Below are 24,347 nucleotides of genomic sequence, written 5' to 3'. Positions count from 1 at the left end.
TATTGTCCCAGAGGTCTCTGAGACAGCATTCAATATTGTTCCAGAGGTCTCTGAGAACAGAATAAAGAATTTTTCTTTATTCTTTTCCATGGCAAAGATTTCCACCATTCTGTCTTCCAGCTCACTTATCCATTCTTCTGCCTCAGTTATTCTGCTATTGATTCCTTCTAGTGTATTTTTTATATCATTTATTGTCTTGTTCATCTCTGTTTGTTTGTTCTTTAGTTCTTCTAGTTCTTTGTTAAGCTTTTCTTGTATCTTCTTTATCCATGCCTCCATTCTGTTTCTGAGATCTTGGATCATCTTTACTATCATTACTCTGAATCCTTTTTCAAGTAGATTACTTATTTCCTCTTCATTTATTTGGTCTTATGGATTTTTACCTTGCTCCTTCATCTGTAACTTATTTTTCTGTCATTTCATTTTGTCTAACTTACTGTGTTTATGGTCCCCTTTCTGCAGGCTTCAGTATTGTAGTTCCTCTTGTTTCTGGTGTCTGCCCCTTTGGGAGAGGTTGGTCCAGAGGCTTTGTGCTGTTATCCCTTTGATAGGGGCTTTGATTTGTGTTGTGGTGATCAGAGCCTGCCCTAGATATTGAGCAGGGTCTCCCCTTTGCTCTGTGGTTGTCACTGCCCTATCAGGGGTGGAGTCTGCTCCCTAGTCATTGGAGTAGAGGCCCCCAGATCTGTTTCTTCACTGTGATTCTGATCTGTGGTGCAAGGTAGACAGAATTGGAGCATTCCCACTAGGAGAGAAGCCACTGAGTTTTCCTCCTTTAGAGCTGTTCACCTGTGTATGTGTTCTGTTGTGTCCCCTTTCACCCATTGTGTGGGGTCACAAAGTATCTGTTGTTGGCACTGCTCTTAGTCCCACCTTAACTGTGGTTATGCTGGCAATTGGCCCTGGTAACTCTCGGACATTCTTTTCAACCAGTCACCAGCGCAGGTCTACTGAGGTTAGGTCCCAGTACTGCAGTAATCATGCACCTGGACCCACTGTGGGAACTATGGAGGCAGCTCAAACTCTGGTCTGGCCCTACTCCCACATGTACATGCCCACAGAGCCCACAGCTGGTAAAGCCAGACTCGTCCCAGATGCAAGAGCACTTGTCCTTTCAGATGTTTTGCAGACACTGAATTTAGGAAGCTGTCAACCGAGGTGTAAGTCCACAGTTTGTGCAGCCACGAGGAGAGATTTCAGCTCTTCTTTCTTAGTCACATAGCCCCTGGGGCTCAGCTGTGGTTTCAGCCCCTCCTCTGGGTGAATTTCCTAGTGCAGGGAGCTATCTGAACCCTCCTGGGACACCAGGGAAAGTCCTGGCACCCACTATCAAATTTCCTAGTGGGAGGGGTTATCCACACACTCCCAGGACAGTTGGCTGGTCCTGGAAGCCACTGGTAGATTCCCTAGTAGTGAAAGGTTTCCATGCGCTCCTGGGACAGCAGGGCCAGTTCAAGTAACCACTGATGGATTCTGGGGGAATTCTTGAAGGAGATTGTTTTGAGAAGTAAAAATATCCTCTCCCACCTGTGGCACCACACCACTACCTTGTACCTACCACAGAGATTGAACCACTTGAAGATCTACAGCCCTACTTCCCAGAATTATAGTGCTTAAAATCTGAGTTATTAAACTAGAATAATGCTCCAGCCAGTGGAGGTCTTTGGAAGGATGGTTAATAGTAACCTATGGCACTGAAAAATTTAAGGAGTTCTTACCAACCACCTCCCAACCTCATGTATTCCAAAGAGGTACTTGGAGGTTTCTCTACCAGTGAGTTGTAGCCTTGCTTCTTCATTTTTCTCATTATCTGGAAGATAATTATTGAATCACTCAAACACACACATTCTTATGAACATAATTAATTCTTTGAAATTAATTCTTTGAATAAAATCTCAAATGCCTAGGGACAATCAGAAATAAATGAAACAGGAAAGTTGAGAAAAATAGAGATGGTAAGAATTATGGGCAGGTGTTTATAACCATGTGTGAATAAGAGTCCAGGGTTGCCGAATCTTTCGTATTTTCAAGAGAAGTTGAGAATCAAGATTTGTATGTAAATTGTCCGGATTTTTAGCACAGTTCAGACTCAACATGACTGCCAATTTTGAACTTTTGGCTAAAAGAAAAAGAGAACTATACAATATTTTCCTGGTTACTCCATAATTTGCAAGACTGATTCTTTTACCAATGAGTTAGTTCTTCACATTATAGAAAATAGTGTAGCTTTTTAAAAAAGACTTTTTCCACATCAGGGCTTAGGAAGTGGAAGTGGGACGTGTGTGCAGGCCTGCCCAAAATTAAAAAGAGCTTCATTAAAGGCCTTCTCTTAGTTGCAAAAGACCTAAATAAGGTTCTGAAATTACTATTTGCAAAGGTATTTAAATTCTTAGCAAAGGGCCTTTTTTTATTTAAAACTTGTTGTTTCTAAGTAATTAAACTTCTGAAATATGAAAACACTCTTGTATAATGAATGCATTGTTTTGGAACTATTTTCTGTGTTGCGATTTTATAAACTTATTGTCAATTCTGTTGTCTACCTTGTGTTTTAAATACAGAGCTTTTGAAGAGAAACGAAAACAACAAGAAGAAAGAGAACACAAAATCAGAGAACAAATACTTCAACAACGAAAAAAAAAGTTTGAAGAAGTTACTGAAAAATTCCAGCGTGCCCATATTCCTCTTTCACAGCGGAAGAGAACAGGTGCCTTAATTTCTAGAATAATATAAAAACAAAAAATGAAAGTTATAATCACATTCAGCTTGAGTAGACAATAAAATAAATTAAGAAACAAAGTGGAAATTCAGACTAAAAAGACTACTATGCCTTTTGAATAATAGGACTTTAACCAAATGAAAAATTGCAATTTGATATAGGTTTAATTTGGAGAATTAATATTTTGTTGGCTCTATTTGTAAATTTGGAAAGCACACAAGTTTGATTCTACTTAATACTGGCTTACAGTGCTTTATCTTTTTAAAACTGATTTAATAAATAGTTTAACATAAAAAGAAAATTTAGCATTTAGGTTTAGTAAATTTATATATATATATATATATATATATATATATATATATATATATATACATACATACATACATACATACATATCCTTCTTTTTTTTTTTTTTTTTTGGCTGCACCACACGGCATGTGAAATCTTCATTCTCTGACCAGAGATTGAGCCCGTGCCCCCTGCAGTGGAAGCATGGAGTCTTAACCACTGGACTGGCAGGGAAGTCGTTAGGTTTAGTAAATTAATGACAGATTCATTTTGGCATTTTGTCCACATTTTTGCTCAAATTCATATTTGAGAGACTGGCAAAATAAAACAAAAGTACAGAGTGACATAATCCAACAATCTAAGACTGAAACCAATTCAGAATTTTTAAATGATTATGTTTGATTCTTCAATATCACATCTACATTTTTTATGCCTTAAATAGTAACACAGAATTAGCAACAAAATGTCAAATCTTCAAAAAAAAATAAAAGAGAAGCAGAACCTTTATGTATTCAGCAAACATATGTTGTGCTGCATTGTACACAGCCCTGGGCTAAGCTGAGATGCTGAGATACAGAGAAATCTAATTGTGCTCTACCATTAAAGACCTCACAGTTTATTCTGGAGATGAGAGTAATATAAACAATTAATGTCAATAAATATAATTGCTATGGTAGCAGAATGTATAAAGTATATGAGAGCACAGAGGAAGGAACACTAAACTTATGCAGGGATATGAGGGATATCATCCCTGGAAAAATTTGAATCTTGAAGAATAAGCATTTTGCCAAGCAAAGAGACAATTTAAAAACATCCCAGACATAAGGAACAGCTTTTGCAAGTGAATTATATATTGCAAATACAAAGTGTATCCAAAGCATATGATGGGGAAAAAATGGATATAAGGCTAGAAAAATGAGTTGGAACAATTCTCTACGAACTTTGTATGCCATGCTACGAATTTTATCTTTATCCAATATGCAGTCCACTTAAAGTTTTTTAACTGGAAAGAAGTCAGTTAACTGGGTCAATAAGAGATCTTACTGAAAGTAAGAGCAACTAGTAACACTGCTAAAAATAATAATATCTTAAACATCATAAGGGTTTATTTTTCTCTAGTGTAATGTGAAGTCCTCAGTTTGGCAGTAAGGAGCTGGTTTGATGATTATGCAAAGTCACTGGGAACACAGACTCCTTCTGTCTCTCAGCTCAGCTGCCCTCAGTATGTGATTTACATAGCTTTACCCTCATGGTCATATGGTAGCGGCTGAAGCTCCAGACATCATGTCAGTGTTGTAGACAGGAAGAAGGAAGAAATGGAAAGGACAGAAGGGTATACCTCTGAGCTCCCTTTAAATTGTTTTCCTAGAAGCCCCCATCTATCTGCTTATATCTAATTGGCAACTCCATCTGCAAGGGAGACTGGAAAATATAGTTTTTTTTTTAATGTGGCTATATTGCCACCCCTAAAAATATAGTGTGTATTACCAAGGAACAAAGGGAAAATGGATATTAGGTAGGAAACTAAGAGTCTGTGCTAAAATTAGATTTGTTAGAAAGATAATTATCCATACAACATGGAAGGTGTATTGAAGTAGAGACATATTAAAGTAGGTAGACTAGTAGTAGATTATTTCAGTATTTGTGGCAAGAAGTGTTAAGCTGCTAAATTAAAGCACTGCACTGGATATAGAGACAGGAGGTAATATATTCAAGAGATATAACCAATAGATTCAGTTACTAATTTATCAAGATGGCTGGAAGAAAGACTAGGAGAACAGTGCCCCTAAGAACTAGCTCAGAGCCTCACAAATTTTTAGCACTCAATAAGGACTTAGTTAATGAATTAATTATTTTGGTGGATGATGATATTAATCAAGGTTGCAAGTAAAGAAGAAGAATCAGGTTAGAGATATGAAAGACTATTTATTAAGTTTTAAATGCATTGACTTTGAGCTTCCCATGACTCATGCAAATAGGGAAATCAAATCAACAACTAGAAATATGTATCTGAAACTTAAGAAAAAGATATGGAATAGAAATTATATTTAAGAGTCACTGATGAATAGATATATAGTTGGTAAAGGAAGCCATGTGGAAAGGTAAGGTAAATATTGGATATAGACGCAGATTGAAGATAGGGCCTAAAATAGAATCTTAGTGCACACTAGCATTTGTTATAAGTAGAGAAATGAAAACTAAAAATGGATTTTGAAAAGTAGTTATCAAGAAAGCAGGATGGGAAACAAAAGCAAACAAAGAAAATTGTTATAAGAGGCAAAGGAAAGGTAGTTTTAAGAAAGTGGATGTGGTCAGTTGTATTAAATGCCTCAGAGTACTCACCACTCATGAGTATCATTTGCCCCAGAGAGGGTGCCGACTACCCAAGGGCCTATATACAGAAAGTGAGGAGTTTTAGTAAAAACAAATGACGTACACATTCACTCAATGGAATATAATGCAGCTATTAAAAAACTGGGAAATTCTTTATGGACTTATACAGAACAATCTCCAGCAGAGATAGATTTACCATAAAGCCAATAAGGTTTAAGTTTCACTGTCATGGCCTCGACATCTAATTTTATATTAGTAGCTTTGCAGTATTTTTTCTTAACGAAGCCCCCCAAATTGTATAGATTCATATCAGTATACACAATATTCTACCTTCTGCATAAGACAAGAGGGAAATTAGAATATATATTAAGGGAGGAGATCAAGATGGTGGAGTAGGAGGACATAGAATTCACCTCCCCCAACAAACACATCAAAAATACATCTACATGTGAAACAGTTCTCACTGGAAACTGGTAGAAAGGCTTCTGTGCAACCAAGGCTGAAAGAAAGATCCACATGGAATAGGGTAGGAAAGAAAGAGAAGCGAACAGGTTGGGACCTGTGCCCCAGGAAGGGTACTCAGAGGAAATGGGAGATTACACAGGCAGAAATCCTCCCTGGGGAGTGAGTGATTCTGTCCCAGCCACATATTGGGCGCCCCAGTCCTGGGTGCCAACACAGGGAAGATGAGCCCCTAGGCTGGCTGGAGGGCTGGTGGGACTAACAGGAAGGCTGTGGGAAGCCTGTACTCAAGCTTGGGAGGAGTACGCACACACTTGCTTACTCCCAAAAGAGGGCAGAGAGGCAGATTGAAACTGCGCAGGTGGCTGACTGGTTTCCTGAAACTGCTCTGGAGCACACCGCAGCCTGAGCCAAGTGAATGCTCAGTCCCTGCTTACTTCATGTCACAGGTCCACACTGGAACTATGGCTGCCACAACCAAAGAAATAGCTCAGCCATGAGACACAGAGGCAATTCAGAACCAAAGTGGTATCCTTTGGGGGAGGGCAGCCATTATGGACACTTGCACAGGCAGCGCATCAGAAGCAGCCCAAACTCTGTATGTGGCCAAACTGTTGCAGCTTCCACCTGGTCACACACGAAGAGATCACACTAGCCCCTCCTGTTCCAACACTGCTCACGTCAGGGGCAAGAGTGCTGGTGCTGGGAGAGGGGAAGCTCACACTTAAATGGAACAGAGCTAGCTCAGACCCAATCCTTAGGGCTTCTGCTCCAGCAACTTGGGACCTGACCCTGGCCCCAATAAGGTGGTGACAGTCCCTGAGCAGAGAGGAAGCCCCAGCTCACTCCTGGCTCTGGCCCTAACACCTCCTTCTCCAGCCCCACATCCTTCCAAAGTGATAGCTGCCAGCACACCCTGAGAAAAGACATGACTTGTGTTCATGTCAAATCCAGGCCTCCCACCAAAACCACTGGACACACAGGCTGTATAGAGATGCTCCCACATAAGGACACCCCTTCAAGACAGCAATAGGTAGCTGTTTCACCTAATTTCACAGAGACAGAGACTGTTAAGCAAAATGAGAAGACAGAAGAATTGGTCTCCATTGAAAGAGCAAGAGAAAAAAACAAATAATGAAACACAAATAATTTACCAGATAAAGAATTCAAAGCAATAGTAATAAGAATTCTAACTGAATTAGGGAAAATATATACAATGGAATATTAGCCACAAAAAAGAATGAAATTCTGCCATTTGCAACAATGTGGATGGACCTATAGAGTATTATCCTTATTGAAATAAGTCAGAGAAAGACAAGCTCTGTTATCACTTATATGCAAAATCTAAAAAATGAATGTATATTTAAAAACAGAAATAACCTTACAGATACAAAGAACAAACTAGTGGTTACCAGTGTGGAGGGTGAAAAGGGTGGGACAAATAGGGGTATGGGTTAAAACAGGGGTCCCCAACCCCCAGACCACAGACCACTACTGGTCTGCAGGCTGTTAGGAACAGGGCCGCACAGCAGGAGGTGAGCAGTGCGCAAGTGAGCGAAGCTTCATCTGCCACTCCCCATTTCTCCCCATCACTCCCCATCGCTCTCATTACTGCCTGAACCATACCCCCACCCCTGTCTGTGGAAAAATTGTCTTCCACGAAACAAGTCCCTGGTGCCAAAAAGGTTGGGGACTGCTGGGTTAAAAGACACAAACTACTATGTATAAAATAGACAAGAAGCAAGGATATACTGTACAGCACAGGGAAATATAGCCATTATTTTTTAATAATGTTAAATGGAGTATAGTCTATAAAAATATTGAATATCTGTGTTGTACACCTGAAACTAAGATAGTATTGTAAACTATACTTCAACTTTTTAAAATAGAATATATACTTATGTATGTTTGTATTCGCATAAACAGTGATAGAATACACAAATGACCAATAAGAGCAAGACTTCCAAATGTGTATTTTATTTTTTTGATTTCTGAACATGAATATATTACCTGTACAAAATTAAAATTTTAAGAAAATGTAATGCCATGAGTGAAGAACAACAACAAAGCTATGATAAATAACTGTTTATTTAATTGTCTATTGGTTTAGTTTATTCCCAAATTATGAGAGTTAAACCAAAGGTTCACCCGATGTACATGATAGCTGATGCTTCCCCTTGCTTCGAAAAAGGGATTGGGAGTTCCAATGAGGTCAGAAAAATTGTTGGAGTCAGAGAATTGTTGGAGTTAGAATATTAGAGCAAAAGAACTGGAAGGAGGAGCCTAGTGGTTTAAATGAAATAATAAAGCCTGAATACACCATAAATACTCAAAAAATGTAAGCTTAAATTTTCATAAGTGAGTATGAGGTAGTGACTAGAAGGTCATTAGACAACAGCAACAAGAAAGAGTAATGGGTGTTTGTAAACTGTTTGTAAAACTACCTTAGTTTTAAAGGTAGTTTTTAAGTTCTATTTGATAGACAATAAGTGGTGAGTGTTAATAAAAGCAAAGTCTCAGACTATAATCTAGCACAACTAAACATTTTTTAGCAAAGCAGACACAAAACAATTGATACTACTTGTTCGCTAAGCTCAATAAAGTCCCAGTTCTCTGTCCTTTTATGTGCTCTGACGACTACACTTTCTGTGAAAGGTCCACTCAGACTTACACAGTCACGTTCCAGAGACAAAATTTATGTGCCTTCTGGTATTGGACCATCAGAAATGTTCCTGTTTAACAGCTGGAGCCAAGACTAATCAGAGATCAAACCTCAATACCATCTGTAAAGGTATAGGGTATAGACCTCCCTAGATTCTTATTCTCTGTTCATGCAAGGGTAGAGAGTGATTAAAATATTTTAGGAAAGACCACTTGTCTTAAATATCTCCAATTTCAACAAAGAAAGTCCATTTTTAACATTCATCAGGCTGTGCAACTGGCCATTAGTTTTACCAATAAGCAACCATTTGGGACATTGATTATGCTAATTAGAAAAACAATCAAAATCTAAAGCTTGATAGTTTCTGCCTCAAGAGGATTGGCCCTTTATGATTAGAATATCCAGCAAACCATCTTGTAACTGTGCATTTTTCACTAGTATTTTATGCAATCACCCCTTGACTCTAGAGTTCAAGTTAGAACTAACCCATTCATAAAAATATACTGGTTTTGCTTAAACATTTTAAGGTAAATAACAAACATTATAATAGTGGAAAAGACTGAGGACATGGGTTTTTTAAAGGAGAAAGGAGGAAACAGTTCGGTAGTGTAATTGGAGAGCTAGAAAGTCACCTACTCTACCTTCAGACCTTGAGTTATTTTTAGTTATTTGTGCCTCCCCATAAGAGGGCTGAAGGAAAAGCAATATCCTTTAAAAAGAAGCTATGTTTCAACTGAAACAGGAAAGTGTGTACCAAAGTGCACAATGGAAATTCTTGGGAAAGTGGATACTTATGGGAGCTAGGGTTGGATTAGAGGTTGTGCAGAGTGGTGTGTGAGTGAGTGTCCATATAATGTATGACCTTGAACAAGTTACTTAGCTTCTCTATGCTTCAGTTTCCTCAGGTGCAAAATGGAGATTCAAGTAGCATCTGCCTCAAAGCCCTTAGTAAGAATTAAATTAGTTAATACTTATACAGTGCTTAAAAATAAGGTCTTTAACAGTAAATGCTCAATAAATGTTAAATGGTGTTTTTATATCTTCCCCTTTTCTTCATAAGAATATTTGTAAATTTTGTCAGAAGTTTATGGAACTATGAAATCAGATATCATGGAGTTTGCATGCCAGACTAAAAAGGCTGGACATTTCTCAATGTTTCATTTTTCCAAATAAATATTCTTAAAATAGGCGATGATAATTTTGAGGTAACTGTTTCTTATTGGGGAATTGGGTGTCTAAATTTAAAATATTTACACTGTTCTAAAAAATTATTTACAAAAATTTTAAGGTAGTATTTTATCATTGACCAATTAAATTATATATAAAGAGAGTGTTGAAGATGAAGTGATTCTGTACTATTTGACCTTTATTATCCCCTTAGTTTTTCAAAAACCAGTTCCTCCATTAGAAGCGGCCCTCAAACAAATTCAGAAATCCAACTTAAAATCAGAGGTAAACCTTCCCTCTTCCCACAGACCAATAATAGACGGGAGGTAAGTAATTTATGATTATCATGTGTAATTACTAATATATAATAATTAAATAGTTCTCTAGTTGCTGAGTTTGTAGGCCTTTTCATCAGTTACTCCTTACCTCTGTTTTAGAATTTACTATTTAAATTTCACACATTGAATTGAGGTAGAGTACAATATAAACTGCTTCAAGAGTAAGTAGGAATTTTAATTTGTTGTCTTTGGTATTACAATGCTGCCTATGTTAGTAATTTTCTATGAGAATTATCATAAAAACCATTTTAAAATATTGATATTGGTTTTACGGAGAGAAAAAAAATTTTGAGTTGTAATGATATAAATTTAGGTAAGAGGAGGAACTTTATGGTAGAAATGGATTTTTCCTCACTGAAAATCTTTCCTGGATATCTTTAAAAAGCTACAGTGAAAGTCTGTACTTCCTTAGATCTACCTTCTCTCGCTATGTAGTCCTGTATCAACCATTCTGTTCCTATCTGTAGGCTTCTCTTTTTTTCACTTCCTTAAATGTTACTGTTCTTTAGTGTTCTAACCTAGTTCTGTTGTCATAGCATATAATCTCCACAGCTGATCTCATCCATTGTTTTGTCTTCAAATGTCTTAAGCCTAGATATTTCTAGTTTCTAGAAGAACTAAAGAGAAAACAATGATGAACAACACAATAAATTAAATTTAAAATTCTCTAGAAGGGATCCATAGCAGAATACCTGAGGCAGAAGAATGGATAAGTGACCTGGAAGATAAAACAGTGGAAATAACTACTGAAGAGCAGAAAAAAAGAAAAAAGAATGAAAAGAACTGAGGAGAGTCTCAGAGACCTCTGGGACATTAAATGCACCAACATTCAAATTATAGGGGTACCAGAAGAAGAAGAGAAAAAGAAAGGGACTGAGAAAATATTTAAAGAGATTATAGTGGAAAACTTCCCTAATATGGGAAAGGAAATAGGAAATCAACTCCAGGAAGCATAGAGAGCCCCATACAGGATAAACCCAAGGAGAAACACGCCAAGACATATATTAATCAAACTGTCAAAAATTAAATACAATACAATTAAATACAAAAAAAATATTAAAAGCAGCAAGGGAAACACAACAAATAACACACAAGGGAATCCCCATAAGGTTAACAGCTGATCTTTCAGCAGAAATTCTGCAAGCCAGAATGGAGTGGCAGGACATAGTTAAAGTGATGAAGGACAAAAACCTACAACCAAGGTTACTCTACCCAGCAAGGATCTCATTCAGATTTGATGCAGAAATTAAAACCTTTACAGACAAGCAAAAGCTGAGAGGGCACAGCACCACCAAATCAGCTTTACAACAAATGCTAAAGGAACTTCTCTAGGCAGGAAACACAAGAGAAGGAAAAGACCTACAATAACAAACCCAAAACAATTAAGAAAATGGGAATAGGAACATAGTTATCAATAATTACGTTAAATGTAAATGGATTAAATGCTCCCACCAAAAGACACAGACTCGCTGAATGGATACAAAAACAAAACCTGTATATATGCTGTCTACAAGAGACCCACTTCAGACCTAGGGTCACATAGAGACTGATAGTGAGGGGATGGAAAAAGATGTTCCATTCAAATTGAAATCAAAAGAAAGCTGGAGTAACAATTCTCATATCAGACAAAATAGACTTTAAAATAAAGACTATTACAAGAGACAAAGGACACTACATAATGATCAAGGGATCGATCCAAAAAGAAAATATAACAATTGTGAATATTTATGAACCCAACATAGGAGCACCTCAATACATAAGGCAAATACTAACAGCCATAAAAGGGGAAATAGACAGTCAAACAATCATACTGGGGGACTTTAACACCCCACTTTCACCAATGGACAGATCATCCAAAATGAAAATAAATAAGGAAACACAAGCTTTAAATAATACATTAAACAAGGTGGACATAATTGATATTTATAGGACATTCCATCCAAAAACAACAGAATACACATTCTCCTCAAGTGCTCTTGGAACATTCTCCAGGATAGATCATACCTTGGGTCACAAATCAAGCCTTGGTAAATTTAAGAAAATTGAAATCATATCAAGTATCTTTTCGGACCACAATGCTATGAGACTAGATATAAATTACAGGAAAAGATCTGTAAAAAATACAAACATGGAGGCTCATCAATGCACTATTTAATAACCAAGAGATCACTGAAGAACTCAAAGAGGAAATCAAAAAATACCTAGAAACAGATGACAATGGAGACACGATGACCCAAAACCTATGGTACGCAGCAAAAGCAGTTCTAAGAGGGAAGTTTAGAGCAATACAATCCTACCTTAAGAAACAGGAAACGTCTCAAATAAACAACCTAACCTTGCATCTAAAGCAATTAGAGAAAGAAGAACAAAAAACCCCGAAGTTAGCAGAAGGAAATAAATCATAAAGATCAGATCAGAAATAAATGGAAAGAAATGAAGGAAACAATAGCAAAGATCAATAAAACTAAAAGCTGGTTCTTTGAGAGGATAAACAAAATTGATAAACCATTAGCCAGACTCATCAAAAAAAGGGAGAAGACTCAAATCAATACAATTAGAAATAAAAAAGGAGAAGTGGGCTTCCCTGGTGGCGCAGTGGTTGAGAATCTGCCTGCCAATGCAGGGGACACGGGTTCGAGCCCTGGTCTGGGAAGATCCCACATGCCGCGGAGCAGCTAGGCCCGTGAGCCACAACTACTGAGCCTGTGCGTCTGGAGCCTGTGCTCCGCAACAAGAGAGGCCGCGATAGTGAGAGGCCCGTGCACCATGATGAAGAGTGGCCCCCGCTTGCCACAATTAGCGAAAGCCCTCACACAGAAATGAAGACCCAACACAGCAAAAATAAGTAAATAAATAAATAAACTCCTACCCCCAACATCAAAAAAAAAAAAAAAAAAGGAGAAGTAACAACTGACACTGCAGAAATACAAAGGATCATAAGAGATTACCACAAGCACCTCTATCCCAATAAAATGGACAACCTGGAACAAATGGACGAATTCTTAGAAATACACAACCTTCCATCACTGAACCAGGAAGAAATAGAAAATATGAAGACACCAATGACAAGCACTGAAATTGAGACTGTGATTAAAAATCTTCCAACAAACAAAAGCCCAGGATCGGATGGCTTCACAGGTGAATTCTATCAAACATTTACAGAACAGCTAAGACCTATCCTTCTCAAACTCTTCCAAAATACAGCAGAGGGAACACTCCCAAACTCATCTATGAAGCCACCATCACCCTGATACCAAAGCCAGACAATGATGTCACAAAGAAAGAAAACTACAGGCCAATATCACTGATGAACATAGATGCAAAAATCCTCAACAAAATACTAGCAAACAGAGTCCAACAGCACATTAAAAGGACCATACACCATGATCAAGTTGGGTTTATTCCAGGAATGCAAGGATTCTTCAATATATGCAAATCAATCAATGTGATACACCATATTAACAAATTGAAGGAGAAAAGCCATATGATCTTCTCAATCAATTCAGAGAAAGCTTTTGACAAAATACATTTATGATAAAAACCCTGCAGAAAGTAGGCATAGAGGGAACTTTCCTCAACATAATAAAGGTCATATATGACAAACCCACAGCCAACATAGTCCTCAATGGTTAAAAACTGAAACCATTTCCACTAAGATCAGGAACAAGACAAGGTTGCCCACTTTTACCACTAATATTCATCATAGTTTTGGAAGTTTTAGCCACAGCAATCACAGAAGAAAAAGAAATAAAAGGAATCCAAACTGGAAAATAAGAAGTAAAGCTGTCACTGTTTGCAGATGACATGATATTATACATTGAGAATCCTAAAGATGTTAACAGAAAACTACTAGAGCTAATCAATGAATTTTGTAAAGTAGGAGGATACAAAATTAATGCCCAGAAATCTCTTGCACTCCTATACACTAATGATGAAAAATCTGAAAGTGAAATTAAGAAAACACTCCCATTTACCATTGCAACAAAAAGAATAAAATATCTAGGAATAAACCTACCTAAGGAGACAAAAGACCTGTATGCAGGAAATTATAAGACACTGATGAAAGAAATTAAAGATGATACAAATAGATGGAGAGATATACCATGTTCTTGGATTGGAAGAAACAACATTATGAAAATGACTCTACTACCCAAAGCAATCCACAGATTTAATGCAATCCCTATCAAGCTACCAGTGGCATTTTTCACAGAACTAGAACAAAATATTTTTCAATCTCTATGGAAACACAAAAGACTCCGAATAGCCAAAGCAATCTTGAGAACGAAAAAAGGAGCTGGAGGAATCAGGCTCCCTGACTTCAGACTATACTACAAAGCTATAGTAATCAAGACAGTATGGTACTGGCACAAAAATGGAAATATAGATCAATGGAACAGGATAGAAAGCCCAGAGATAAACCCATGCACATATGGTCACCTTATCTTTGATAAAGGAGGCAAGAATGTACAGTGGAGAAAACACATCCTCTTCAACAAGTGGTGCTGGGAAATCTGTATAGGTACATGTAAAAGTATGAAATTAGAACACTCCTTAACACCATACACAAAAATAAACTCAAAATGGGTTAAAGACCAAAATGTAAGGCCAGACACTATCAAACTCTTAGAGGAAAACATAGGCAGAACACTCTATGACATAAATCACAGCAAGATCCTTTTTGACCCACCTCCTAGAGAAATGGAAATAAAAACAAAAATAAACAAATGGGACTTAATGAAACTTAAAAGCTTTTTCACAGCAAAGGAAACTATAAACAAAACCAAAAGCCAGCCCTCAGAATGGGAGAAAATATTTGCAAATGAAGCAATGGACAAAGGATTAATCTCCAAAATTTACAAGCAGCTCATGCAGCTCAATATCAAAAAAACAAACAACCCTATCCAAAGATGGGCAGAAGACCTAAATAGACATTTCTCCAAAGAAGATATACAGATTTCCAACAAACACATGAATGAATGCTCAACATCATTAATCATTAGAGAAATGCAAATCGAAACTACAATGAGATAACATCTCACACCTGTCTGAATGGCCATCATCAAAAAATCTACAAACAATAAATACTGGAGCTGGTGTGGAGAAAAGGGAATCCTCTTGCATTGTTGGTGGGAATGTAAATTGATACAGCCACTATGGAGAACAGTATGGAGGTTCCTTAGAAAACTAAAAATAGAACTACCATATGACCCAGCAATCCCACTACTGGGCATATACCCTGAGAAAACCATAATTCAAAAAGAGTCATGTACCAAAATGTTCATTGCAGCTCTATTTACAACAGCCAGGACATGGAAGCAACCTAAGTGTCCATCAACAGATGAATGGATAAAGAAGATGTGGCACATATATGCAATGGAATATTACTCGGCATAAAAAGAAACAAAATGGAGTGATTTGTAGTGAGGTGGATGGATTTAGTGTCTGTCATACAGAGTGAAGTAAGTCAGCAAGAGAAAAACAAATACCATATGCTAATGCATATATATGGAATCTAAGAAAGAAAAAAAAAGGCCATGAAGAACCTAAGGGCAAGATGGGAATAAAGACACAGACCTACTAGAGAATGGACTTGAGAATATGGGGAGGGGGAAGGGTAAGCTGTGACAAAGAGAGTGGCATGGACATATATACACTACCAAACATAAAATATATAACTAGTGGGAAGCAGCCGCATAGCACAGGGAGATCAGCTCGGTGCTTTGTGACCACATAGAGGGGTGAGATAGGGAGGGTGGGAGGGAGGGAGCTACAAGAGGGAAGAGATATGGGAACATATGTATAGGTATAACTGATTCACTTTGTTATAAAGCAGAAACTAACACACCATTGTTAAGCAATTATACTCCAATAAAGATGTTAAAAAAAACCATAAGAGAATCCTATGATCAGTTTTATGCCAACAAACTGGACAACCTAGAAGAAATGGACAAATTTCTAGAAACATACAGCTTACCAAAACTGAGTCAAGAAGAAACAGACAATTTGTACAGACCAGTCACTAGATGTGAAATAAAAGTTGCAATTAAAAAAAAACTCCCAGCAAACAAAATTCCAGGATGGGACAGCTTCACAGGGAATTCTATCAAATGTATAAAGAAGAACTAATACCTGTTGTAATCAAACTATTCCAAAAACTTTAAGAGGATGGAACACTCCCAGATTTATTCTACAAGGCCACCCTTACTGTGATACCAAAACCAGGCAAAGACACTACAAAAAATTTAAATTACAGGCCAGTATTTTTGATGAATATAGATGCAGAAATCTTCAACAAAATATTCACAAGCTGAATCCAACAATACATTAAAAAGATCATATATCATGATCAAGTTGGATTTATTCCAGGGGTACAAGAGTAGTTCACATACACAAATCAATCACTAGGATCCACCACATTAACAAAAGGAAAGATAAAAATTACAATTGTCTCAATAGATACAGAAAAAGTATTTAACAAAATTCAATATTTATGATAAAAACTCTCATCAAAATGTGTATAGAGGGAACATATCTCAACATAATAAAGGTCATTTATGACAAACCCACAGCCAAATCATACTCAATTGTGAAAAATGAAAGTTTCCCTTTAAAGTCAGAAACAAGACAAGAATGCCCACTTTTGCTGCTTCTGTTTAACATAGTATTGGAAGTCCTAACCACAGCAATCAGACAAGAAAAAGTAATAAAAGATATGCAGATTTGAAGACGAAGAGTTAAAACTGTCACTATTTGCAGATGACATGACACTCTCTATAGAGAACACTAAAGTCTCCACCCAAGAACTATTAGAAATAATGAATTCAGAAGGGTTGCAGGATACAAGAATAATATACAGAAATCTGTTCTCTTTCTATACACTAGTAATGAAATATCAGAAAGAGAAAGTAAATAATTCTGTTTTATAATCACACAAAAAAAATAAAATATTTAGGAATAAACTACCAAGGAGGTGAGAGACTTGTACTCTGAAAACTATAAAACACTGATAAAGGAAATTGAAGATGATCCAAAGAAATGGAAAGATATCCCATGCTCTTGGATTGGAGGGAGTGATATTATTAAAATAGACATACTACCCAAAGCAATCTACAGATTTAATGCACTCTCTATCAAAATACCCATGACATTTTTCATAGAACTAGAACAAATAATCCTAAAATTTATATAGAATCACAAAAGATGCTGAATTGCCAAAGCAATCCTGAGTAAAAAGAACAAAGCTAGAGGCATAACCCTCCCAGACTTCAGACTATACTACAAAGCTACAGTAATCAAAACAACGTGGTATTGGCACAACAACAGCCACATAGATTAATGGAACAGAACAGAGAGCCCAGAAATAAACCCACACACTTATGGTCAATTAACCAATGACAAAGGAGGCAAGAATATACAATGGAGAAAAGACACAGAGTCCAGGGAAAACTGGACAGCTACATGTAAAAGAATGAAGTTAAAACATTCTCTAACACTGTATGCAAAAATAAACTCTTAATGGATTAAAGACCTAAATGTTAGACTGGGAACCATAAAACTCCTAGAAGAAAATGTAAAGGTAACGCTCTTTGACGTATATTATAACAATATTTTTTTGGATCTCTCTCCTAAAGCAAAGGAAATAAGAGTAAAAATAAACAAATTGGATCTAATTAAACATAAAACCCTTTGCACAACAAAGGAAACCATAGACAATGCAAAAAGACAACCTACTGAATCGGAGAAAATATTTGTAAATAATATGACTGATAAGGGGTTAATAGCCAAAATATATAAACAGCTCATACAACTCAACTCAATACAGCAAAAAGAAACAACCCAATCAAAAAACAGACAGAAGACCTGAATGGATGTTTTTCCAAAGAAGACATACAGATGGCCAACAGGCATATGAAAAGATGCTCAACATCACTTTCGACTTAGTAGAGAAATGCAAATCAAAACCACAATGACGTATCACCTTACACCTGTCAGAATGGCCATCATCAAAATGTATACAAATAATAAATATTGAAGAGGATGTGGAGAAAAGGGAACCCTAGTACACTATTGGTGGGAATGTAAGTTGGTGCAGCCACTATGGGAAACAGTATGGAGATTCCTCAAAAAACTAAAAATAGAACTACCATATGATCCAGTAATTCCACTCGTGGGTATATATCTGGAAAAAAATGAAGTCACTAATTCAAAAACATATATGCACCCCAGTGTTCATAGCAGCACAGTTTACAATAGCCAAGACATGGAAGCATCCCAGGTTCCCAGATGATTGGATTAAGAAGATGTGTTTTATATATATGGTGGAATATTACTCAGCCATAAAAAGGAATGAAATTCTGCCATTTGCAGCAACATGGATGGACCTAGAGAATACAATGCTTAATGAAATAAGGCAGACAAAGTCAAATACTGTATGATATTACTTATATGTGGAACCTAAATAATAATACGTATGAATGTACATGCAAAACAGAAAGACACACAGATAGAGAAACAAACTTGCGGTTGCCAGAGGGGAGGGGGGGAAGGACAAATTAGGGATATGAGATTAATTGATACAAACTACTATATATAAAATAGATAAACAACAAGAATATACTGTATAGCATAGGAAATTGTGCCCATTATCTTACAATAACCTGTAATGGAGCATAATCTGCAAAAATACTGAATCAAGTGCCATATACCTGAATTTAACACAATATTATAGATCAACAAAAAATAAATTAATTTTTTAAAAATAAGAGTAATGTGATAGGTTTCATATAGAATAAAATGTCCCTTGATAGTAAAAAAAAAAAAAAAAACTGGAGTATGGACAGAACAGTGCAGGAAAATCAAGAGGTATCCAGCCATGAGTTTAAAAGGACTTATGTTAAAAGGGTGGTATGGTAGTGAAATAGAAAAGAAAGACAGAAGAAAAAGATATTTCATGGAAAGACTAGAGTATGACTTTGGTGTATGATGGAATAATGAAAACGAAAAAAAACAGAAAAATCAAAAGAACCTGAAATTTTGAGTCTTCAATAATTGAGGGAATTTGGTGACTTTAAAATTTTAAAAGAATGTAATGAAAAGGTACAGATTTGGCAAGATATTATTAAAATTCATTTGAGCCTTCTGAGTTTAGGGAGTAAATATGCAAGTAGAAATGTATAAAACCAGTTTGACCTAAGATGAAACAAGAGGTCAAGGCTATAGAAATAAATTTTAAAGTCCTGATTGTGTATGTTGCTCAATTTTTATGTGTACTTATGTCTCCCCAACCAGATTGTAGTATTGTAGAGAACAATGGCTAAATCTTACACATGCATATATTCCCTATGGTGCTTAGCTCAGTGCTATGCATGTTGGAGGTAGTCAATAAATAGTTTGAATACAGATACACCACTGGCATAATGTAAACTTCTCAGAGGATATAAACTTGACCTGAAGTTTAATAGATGCGAAAGATATTCATCAGAGACATTGAGAAGGAACTCCAGAAAGAGGGAACAAGTAGTGAAAAGGAATGAAAGTATGAAAGGACATGTTGTATTAAGGGAGCTGAAAGTAGGTAGTTCATTTTGTGGGTTTTTTTGTTTTTATTTTATTTTATTTTATATTGGAGCATAGTTGATTAACATTGTTGTGTTAGTTTCAGGTGTACAGCAAAGTGATTCAGTCATACATATACATGTATCTATTCTTTTGCAATTTATTTTCCCATTTAGCTTATTACAGAATATTGATCAGTGTTCCCTGTTCTATACAGCAGGTCCTTGTTGGTTATCTATTTTAAATAAAGTAGTGCATACTTGTCAATCCTAAGTCTATCCCTCCACCCCACCCTTCCCTCTGGTAACCATAAGTTCATAGGTAATTCATTTTGACTAGTGTGTACAGTGAGAAATTGTAGGCAGTTAGGTTGTTTAGAAAGGAAACCATGAGTTAAATCATGAAAAGCCTTGTTAAGGAGTTTGTCCTAAAAACAATTGCTGAAAAATTTGAAGAAAGAATATAACATTTACATTTTAGGACTATTGCCAGAATGAGAAAGAGTAAGGTAAGACTAAAAGTGGGAAAATCAGATAAAATGGTACTTTATTTAATGAAAACAATGGCTTCTTAAGACCTGTTTAGGAGGTAGAATCAGTGTGATTTGGTAACTTTTTAAGAACTGAAAGGTGAATGGGAGGAATTAAGGATGACTCTGGAGATGGAGTTTGGTCAGTTAATGGATAGTGAAACCATTTATCAAAATAAGGACCATTCAGTACAAAGAGGTTTAAGGGAGAAAGTAACTGGAAGGATGATAAACTGTGAGTTTGAGACACTTATGGGCTATTCTGGAGTCAATTTCTCATTTGTAAGATGTCTGGGCCATGAATATAGGTATGATAGCTGTCAATGAATGGATGAAGTTAAAGCCATGGTTCAATACCCACCAGTGGGAGTCTTGGTTCAGCTAAACAATCAAACTCCCATGATTACAATAGACCAGGTTTGGCCTCAATTAGAAGACAAAAAACATTGCATGTCGATAGGCAACATTCTTCAACAGGAGGACTTCTCATGGCATGCCATGAAACAGTCAAGGGGCTGATCTTTGCTGTGCCCCTATTCCCACAAATGATGACATCACAATGCACAGACAGCCACCCTGGGTTAGAAATCCCATGTTCCAAACAGAAGCCCATATTTCTTGTAATGGCTCTATATGACTAGCGTCCATGCAAGAGATATGTCCAGTTATAAGGATTACCACACTCAGGGAAACCTAAAGCTATAGCTTCCTATCAGGTATCTATGATTTATTCACAGTTGTCCCGGTACAGATACAGTTTACCAATAAAGGGTTATTTTTTACATAGTCAATGTGCCTGAAACACAGTTCAAGTCCTGCTAGTAATCCAGGGGACAGAGTTAGAAAATTAACCCAAAGTTGAATTGGTCCACAGAGGATGGATTTTATTAACCCTTCGCTCACATACAGATACAGATAAGATCACACAGACAGTATAAATAATATTACACACAGAGTATGGATAGATAAGCAAAGAAGAAGATGACATAACTCTCAAAAATTCCAGCATATCCAAGCAAAGAAAGAGGAGCTCAAAAAAGACCCTGAGAAGAAACAACCAGAGAAGTCAGAAAATAACCAGAAACGTATGATGATATGGAAATAAAGGGAATTAAAGTCAGGAAAGATAGTGGTCAAGAAGTGTCTAGGTCTGCAATTAGGTCAATTAGTTAGCCGCTAGCAAAAGCAGTACATTGGAGCAGTAGAGGTAGAAGCCAGATAGCAGTAAGTTAAGGAACAAATGGAAGTTGCGGCAGTGACCACAGTATAATTTTAGAGTACTGTGTGGAAAGTTTTTTCTGAAAAGGAAGATGACAGACAATTAGTAGGGGTGGGGGGTTAGGGTCAAGGGGAATTTAGAGCGATAAAAAATTCCAAATCATTTAGTATAGAAGTAATGTGCATTTTTGTATACAGGTTTTCTTCACTATTAGATTTCTTTTTCTGTGTATTATTACCCTTTTTGTTATCAGATATTTTCAATTAAAAAAGCTCTTTTGCATTATGAATGAAAGGATAGACTTTTTTGTTCAACAATGTCTCTTCTAAGACTTCCTTAAAGTCTTAGAAGAGATAACGCGTCAGACAATTTTGATTTCCCTGTAGCAAACAAACATAATTATCATTATACCAAATCTTGCTAGGACCATTATATCAACTTTGTTTTATGAGAAATTATCTCCATTCTAAATTAGAATACATAGTTTTCAGTTATTATTGTAATACACTATTATGACTATGACTTCATGATATTTATATCTACCTATACATACACCCACATAAATTTTATGTCTTTGGAAACAAATGTATACAATTTATAGAGAGAACACTATTGTTTACTTATTTAAAAGTTGAACTCCTCTCCACAGATAACTAACAGTATTAAATCATGTATGTGAAAATACTTTGTAAACTATAAAATGCTATATATAAATATGACAGCTTGGAATATTAAAGATCAAGTATTAGGTTAATAGAAATATTTATATGTACTGTTATTGAAAATATAATTAAACTACAAATACTTATAAGCTATTGTCACATTAAAAATACATTTTCTGTACAATATAAGCCTAAAATGTGTTAGAGAATAAAGTAATGTCAAGAAACAGGGAGCTTCCAAAGAAGGGGAGGTATATCAGTACTCACAAATGATTGTTCTAATGTAGAAAATATTAGTGGTAGATTAAAATAATTTAAGATGTTGTAATGTGGTAATCTAAAGGAGAAAAAAATTTTATGAAATAAATGGAGGGCATTCAATGCTTAAGACTCAAGAAAAATCAGAGACATATCCATATGAAAATAAAAGCTACTTAGGAAATAATGAGATATAAGAATATTAATAAATGACTAATAAAAATAAAAGCCTTCCATCACAACCAAATCCTTATCACAAAGATAATGTACTTGACCGTTCTTCTGGTAGATGTAGGGTAAAATAAGCTATATTTTCCCCATATTTTTATACTTTAAAATGATGTTATTAGATATCTATCTCCAATACCCATGTATTTGTGGTGAGACAGTTGATCCTGAACCACAGGCTACCCTGAGAAATCTGACCAGAGCTGAGCAGTAATCTATTTGACCTCTCTTTGCCCTTTGTACCAGTACTTTAAACCAGATTTTCTAGCCCATATTCATTATCTGTATGACTATCAGACTTCTGAGAAGTGAAAATACTCTAAGAGCAAGGAATGTGAAAGGGGAACCTGAATAAGTAAGCTATGTACATTTCTCAGCTCATGAGAGGACAGTGGGTGATCAGAAGAACATCATGCATGGACCCTCAGAACAAAAGATAATATGAATTGAAAGCCTCGAGACAGCCCAATAAATCAAAAAACCATCTTAATAAGGCTCTCTCTACTTCCTGTTCAAATGCTTTTCCACCTGTGCAGATCCATTCCTGCCTGTCCAGCTGTCTCCATACCTGATCCCCACTTACCTGATCAGCTGTCTTCTTTAAGAGCCCCATTGCTGTCCCACCATTCCCAAATTCGTCCTAGCTATCCAACTGTTTCTCCCACCCACCAGCCCCATACCCTGCCTATCTGTCCATTTGTCCCCTCTACTCTTCCAAAGAACTTCTTACCAGCCCCATTACTGTCCTACCCAATCAAATATCTTCCTCGCCCTCCAGCCCCAGTTACTTCCAGCTTTTCTTGCAGTTTCCCTCGGCTACCAGACCCAATTCCTTCTGGCCCACCTGACTATTTACCCCACCTGCCCTGAGGTTCACCAGTCATTCCTGATTCTGACTCACAGAGTAAGTTATTTTACAAAACTTTCAGACCCAAACATTTCCTTCCAGCATAACGTTCTACCCCAACCACTCTAATGCCGGCCCTCGTTCATCGTTCCCTTCCAGCTCAACTGATTGTTTCCCCAAACCCTTTGGAAGGTTTCCCTGTTTTGAAGCCTTCCTGTTTGTCCAGTCATCCCCCTCATCAACCAATCCCCACTCTTTCTTCTATCACTCCATTGCCTGAACATCCTGCTAGCTTAGTTCATTTTCAGTCAGTCCAGCAATCTGTCCCACAAACCATAACATTGTCAAATCTGCCCCAGGCCTTTGTAGATCATCCACCTACATCAGTTTTCTCCCATCCACCTCCCTGTCATTCTCCATCCTCTTCTTTGTCTTCATCTCCTTCTACTTCCATATCCTCTTCTTCATCCTCTATACAGTTTTCTTCCTCTTCATCTGTTTTTTCCTCTCCTTCACCTTCCTCTTCTACCTCTCCATTCTTACCTCTTTCATTTATCCCTCTTTTTTCCTCTCCTTTGCATTCATCTCCCTTTCTGTATTTGTCTCCAGCAAATTTAGATTTCCCATCTCCAATTCCTCCTGTTTCTTCTTCCTTTATGATTTCTTCTTCCTTTCCCCCCATGCTTCACTCTTCCTCTCTTTCTACCTCCCCATCTCCTTTTATTCCTATCCATTCCTTCAATCCTCCTCACGAATTGAAAATAGAGAAGAGAGGAGAAGTGGAGTAGAGAAGAAAAAAATAGAGAAGAAAAAGTTGACAGACAACAACTTTAAAGGTAAATAAATTTAGTTTATTAGATACTTTGTAGATTTAGCAATATTTCATTTGGGAGGGGTGACTGAAGGGGAAGGAATATGTAAGAGTAGGAAACCTAAAAGTGAGAGAGAGAAACATATTCTTAGTGTTCAGGAACTTGTGTTAGGTACCTTTTTGCTCTTGTGCTCTTTTTGCTCTTTTTTGACCCTCTGTGGTCACAAAATGATAGTCAGGAATCTAGTAATCATTGACTTTTACTATTCCA

At 36.6% G+C, this 24,347-nt stretch overlaps 1 protein-coding gene across 1 annotated transcript in view; it reads left to right on the top strand.

Annotated features, from left to right (window-relative positions):
* The window catches only part of CEP126 (centrosomal protein 126), a gene marked incomplete at both ends in the record, with an annotated part of 112,556 nt that overhangs the window by 49,508 nt on the left and 38,701 nt on the right, over positions 1–24,347 (top strand). The window contains 2 exon segments of the mRNA XM_081240665.1: positions 2,559–2,704; positions 9,844–9,955. Coding sequence (XP_081096791.1) covers positions 2,559–2,704; positions 9,844–9,955 — 258 coding nt within the window.

Source organism: Mesoplodon bidens (genome assembly GCF_964165515.1).
Source record: "Mesoplodon bidens genome assembly, chromosome: 7".
NCBI classification, from domain to species: domain Eukaryota; kingdom Metazoa; phylum Chordata; class Mammalia; order Artiodactyla; family Ziphiidae; genus Mesoplodon; species Mesoplodon bidens.
Note: the sequence above shows the minus strand (reverse complement) of the source record. Positions and strands in the feature narration are given on the sequence as shown.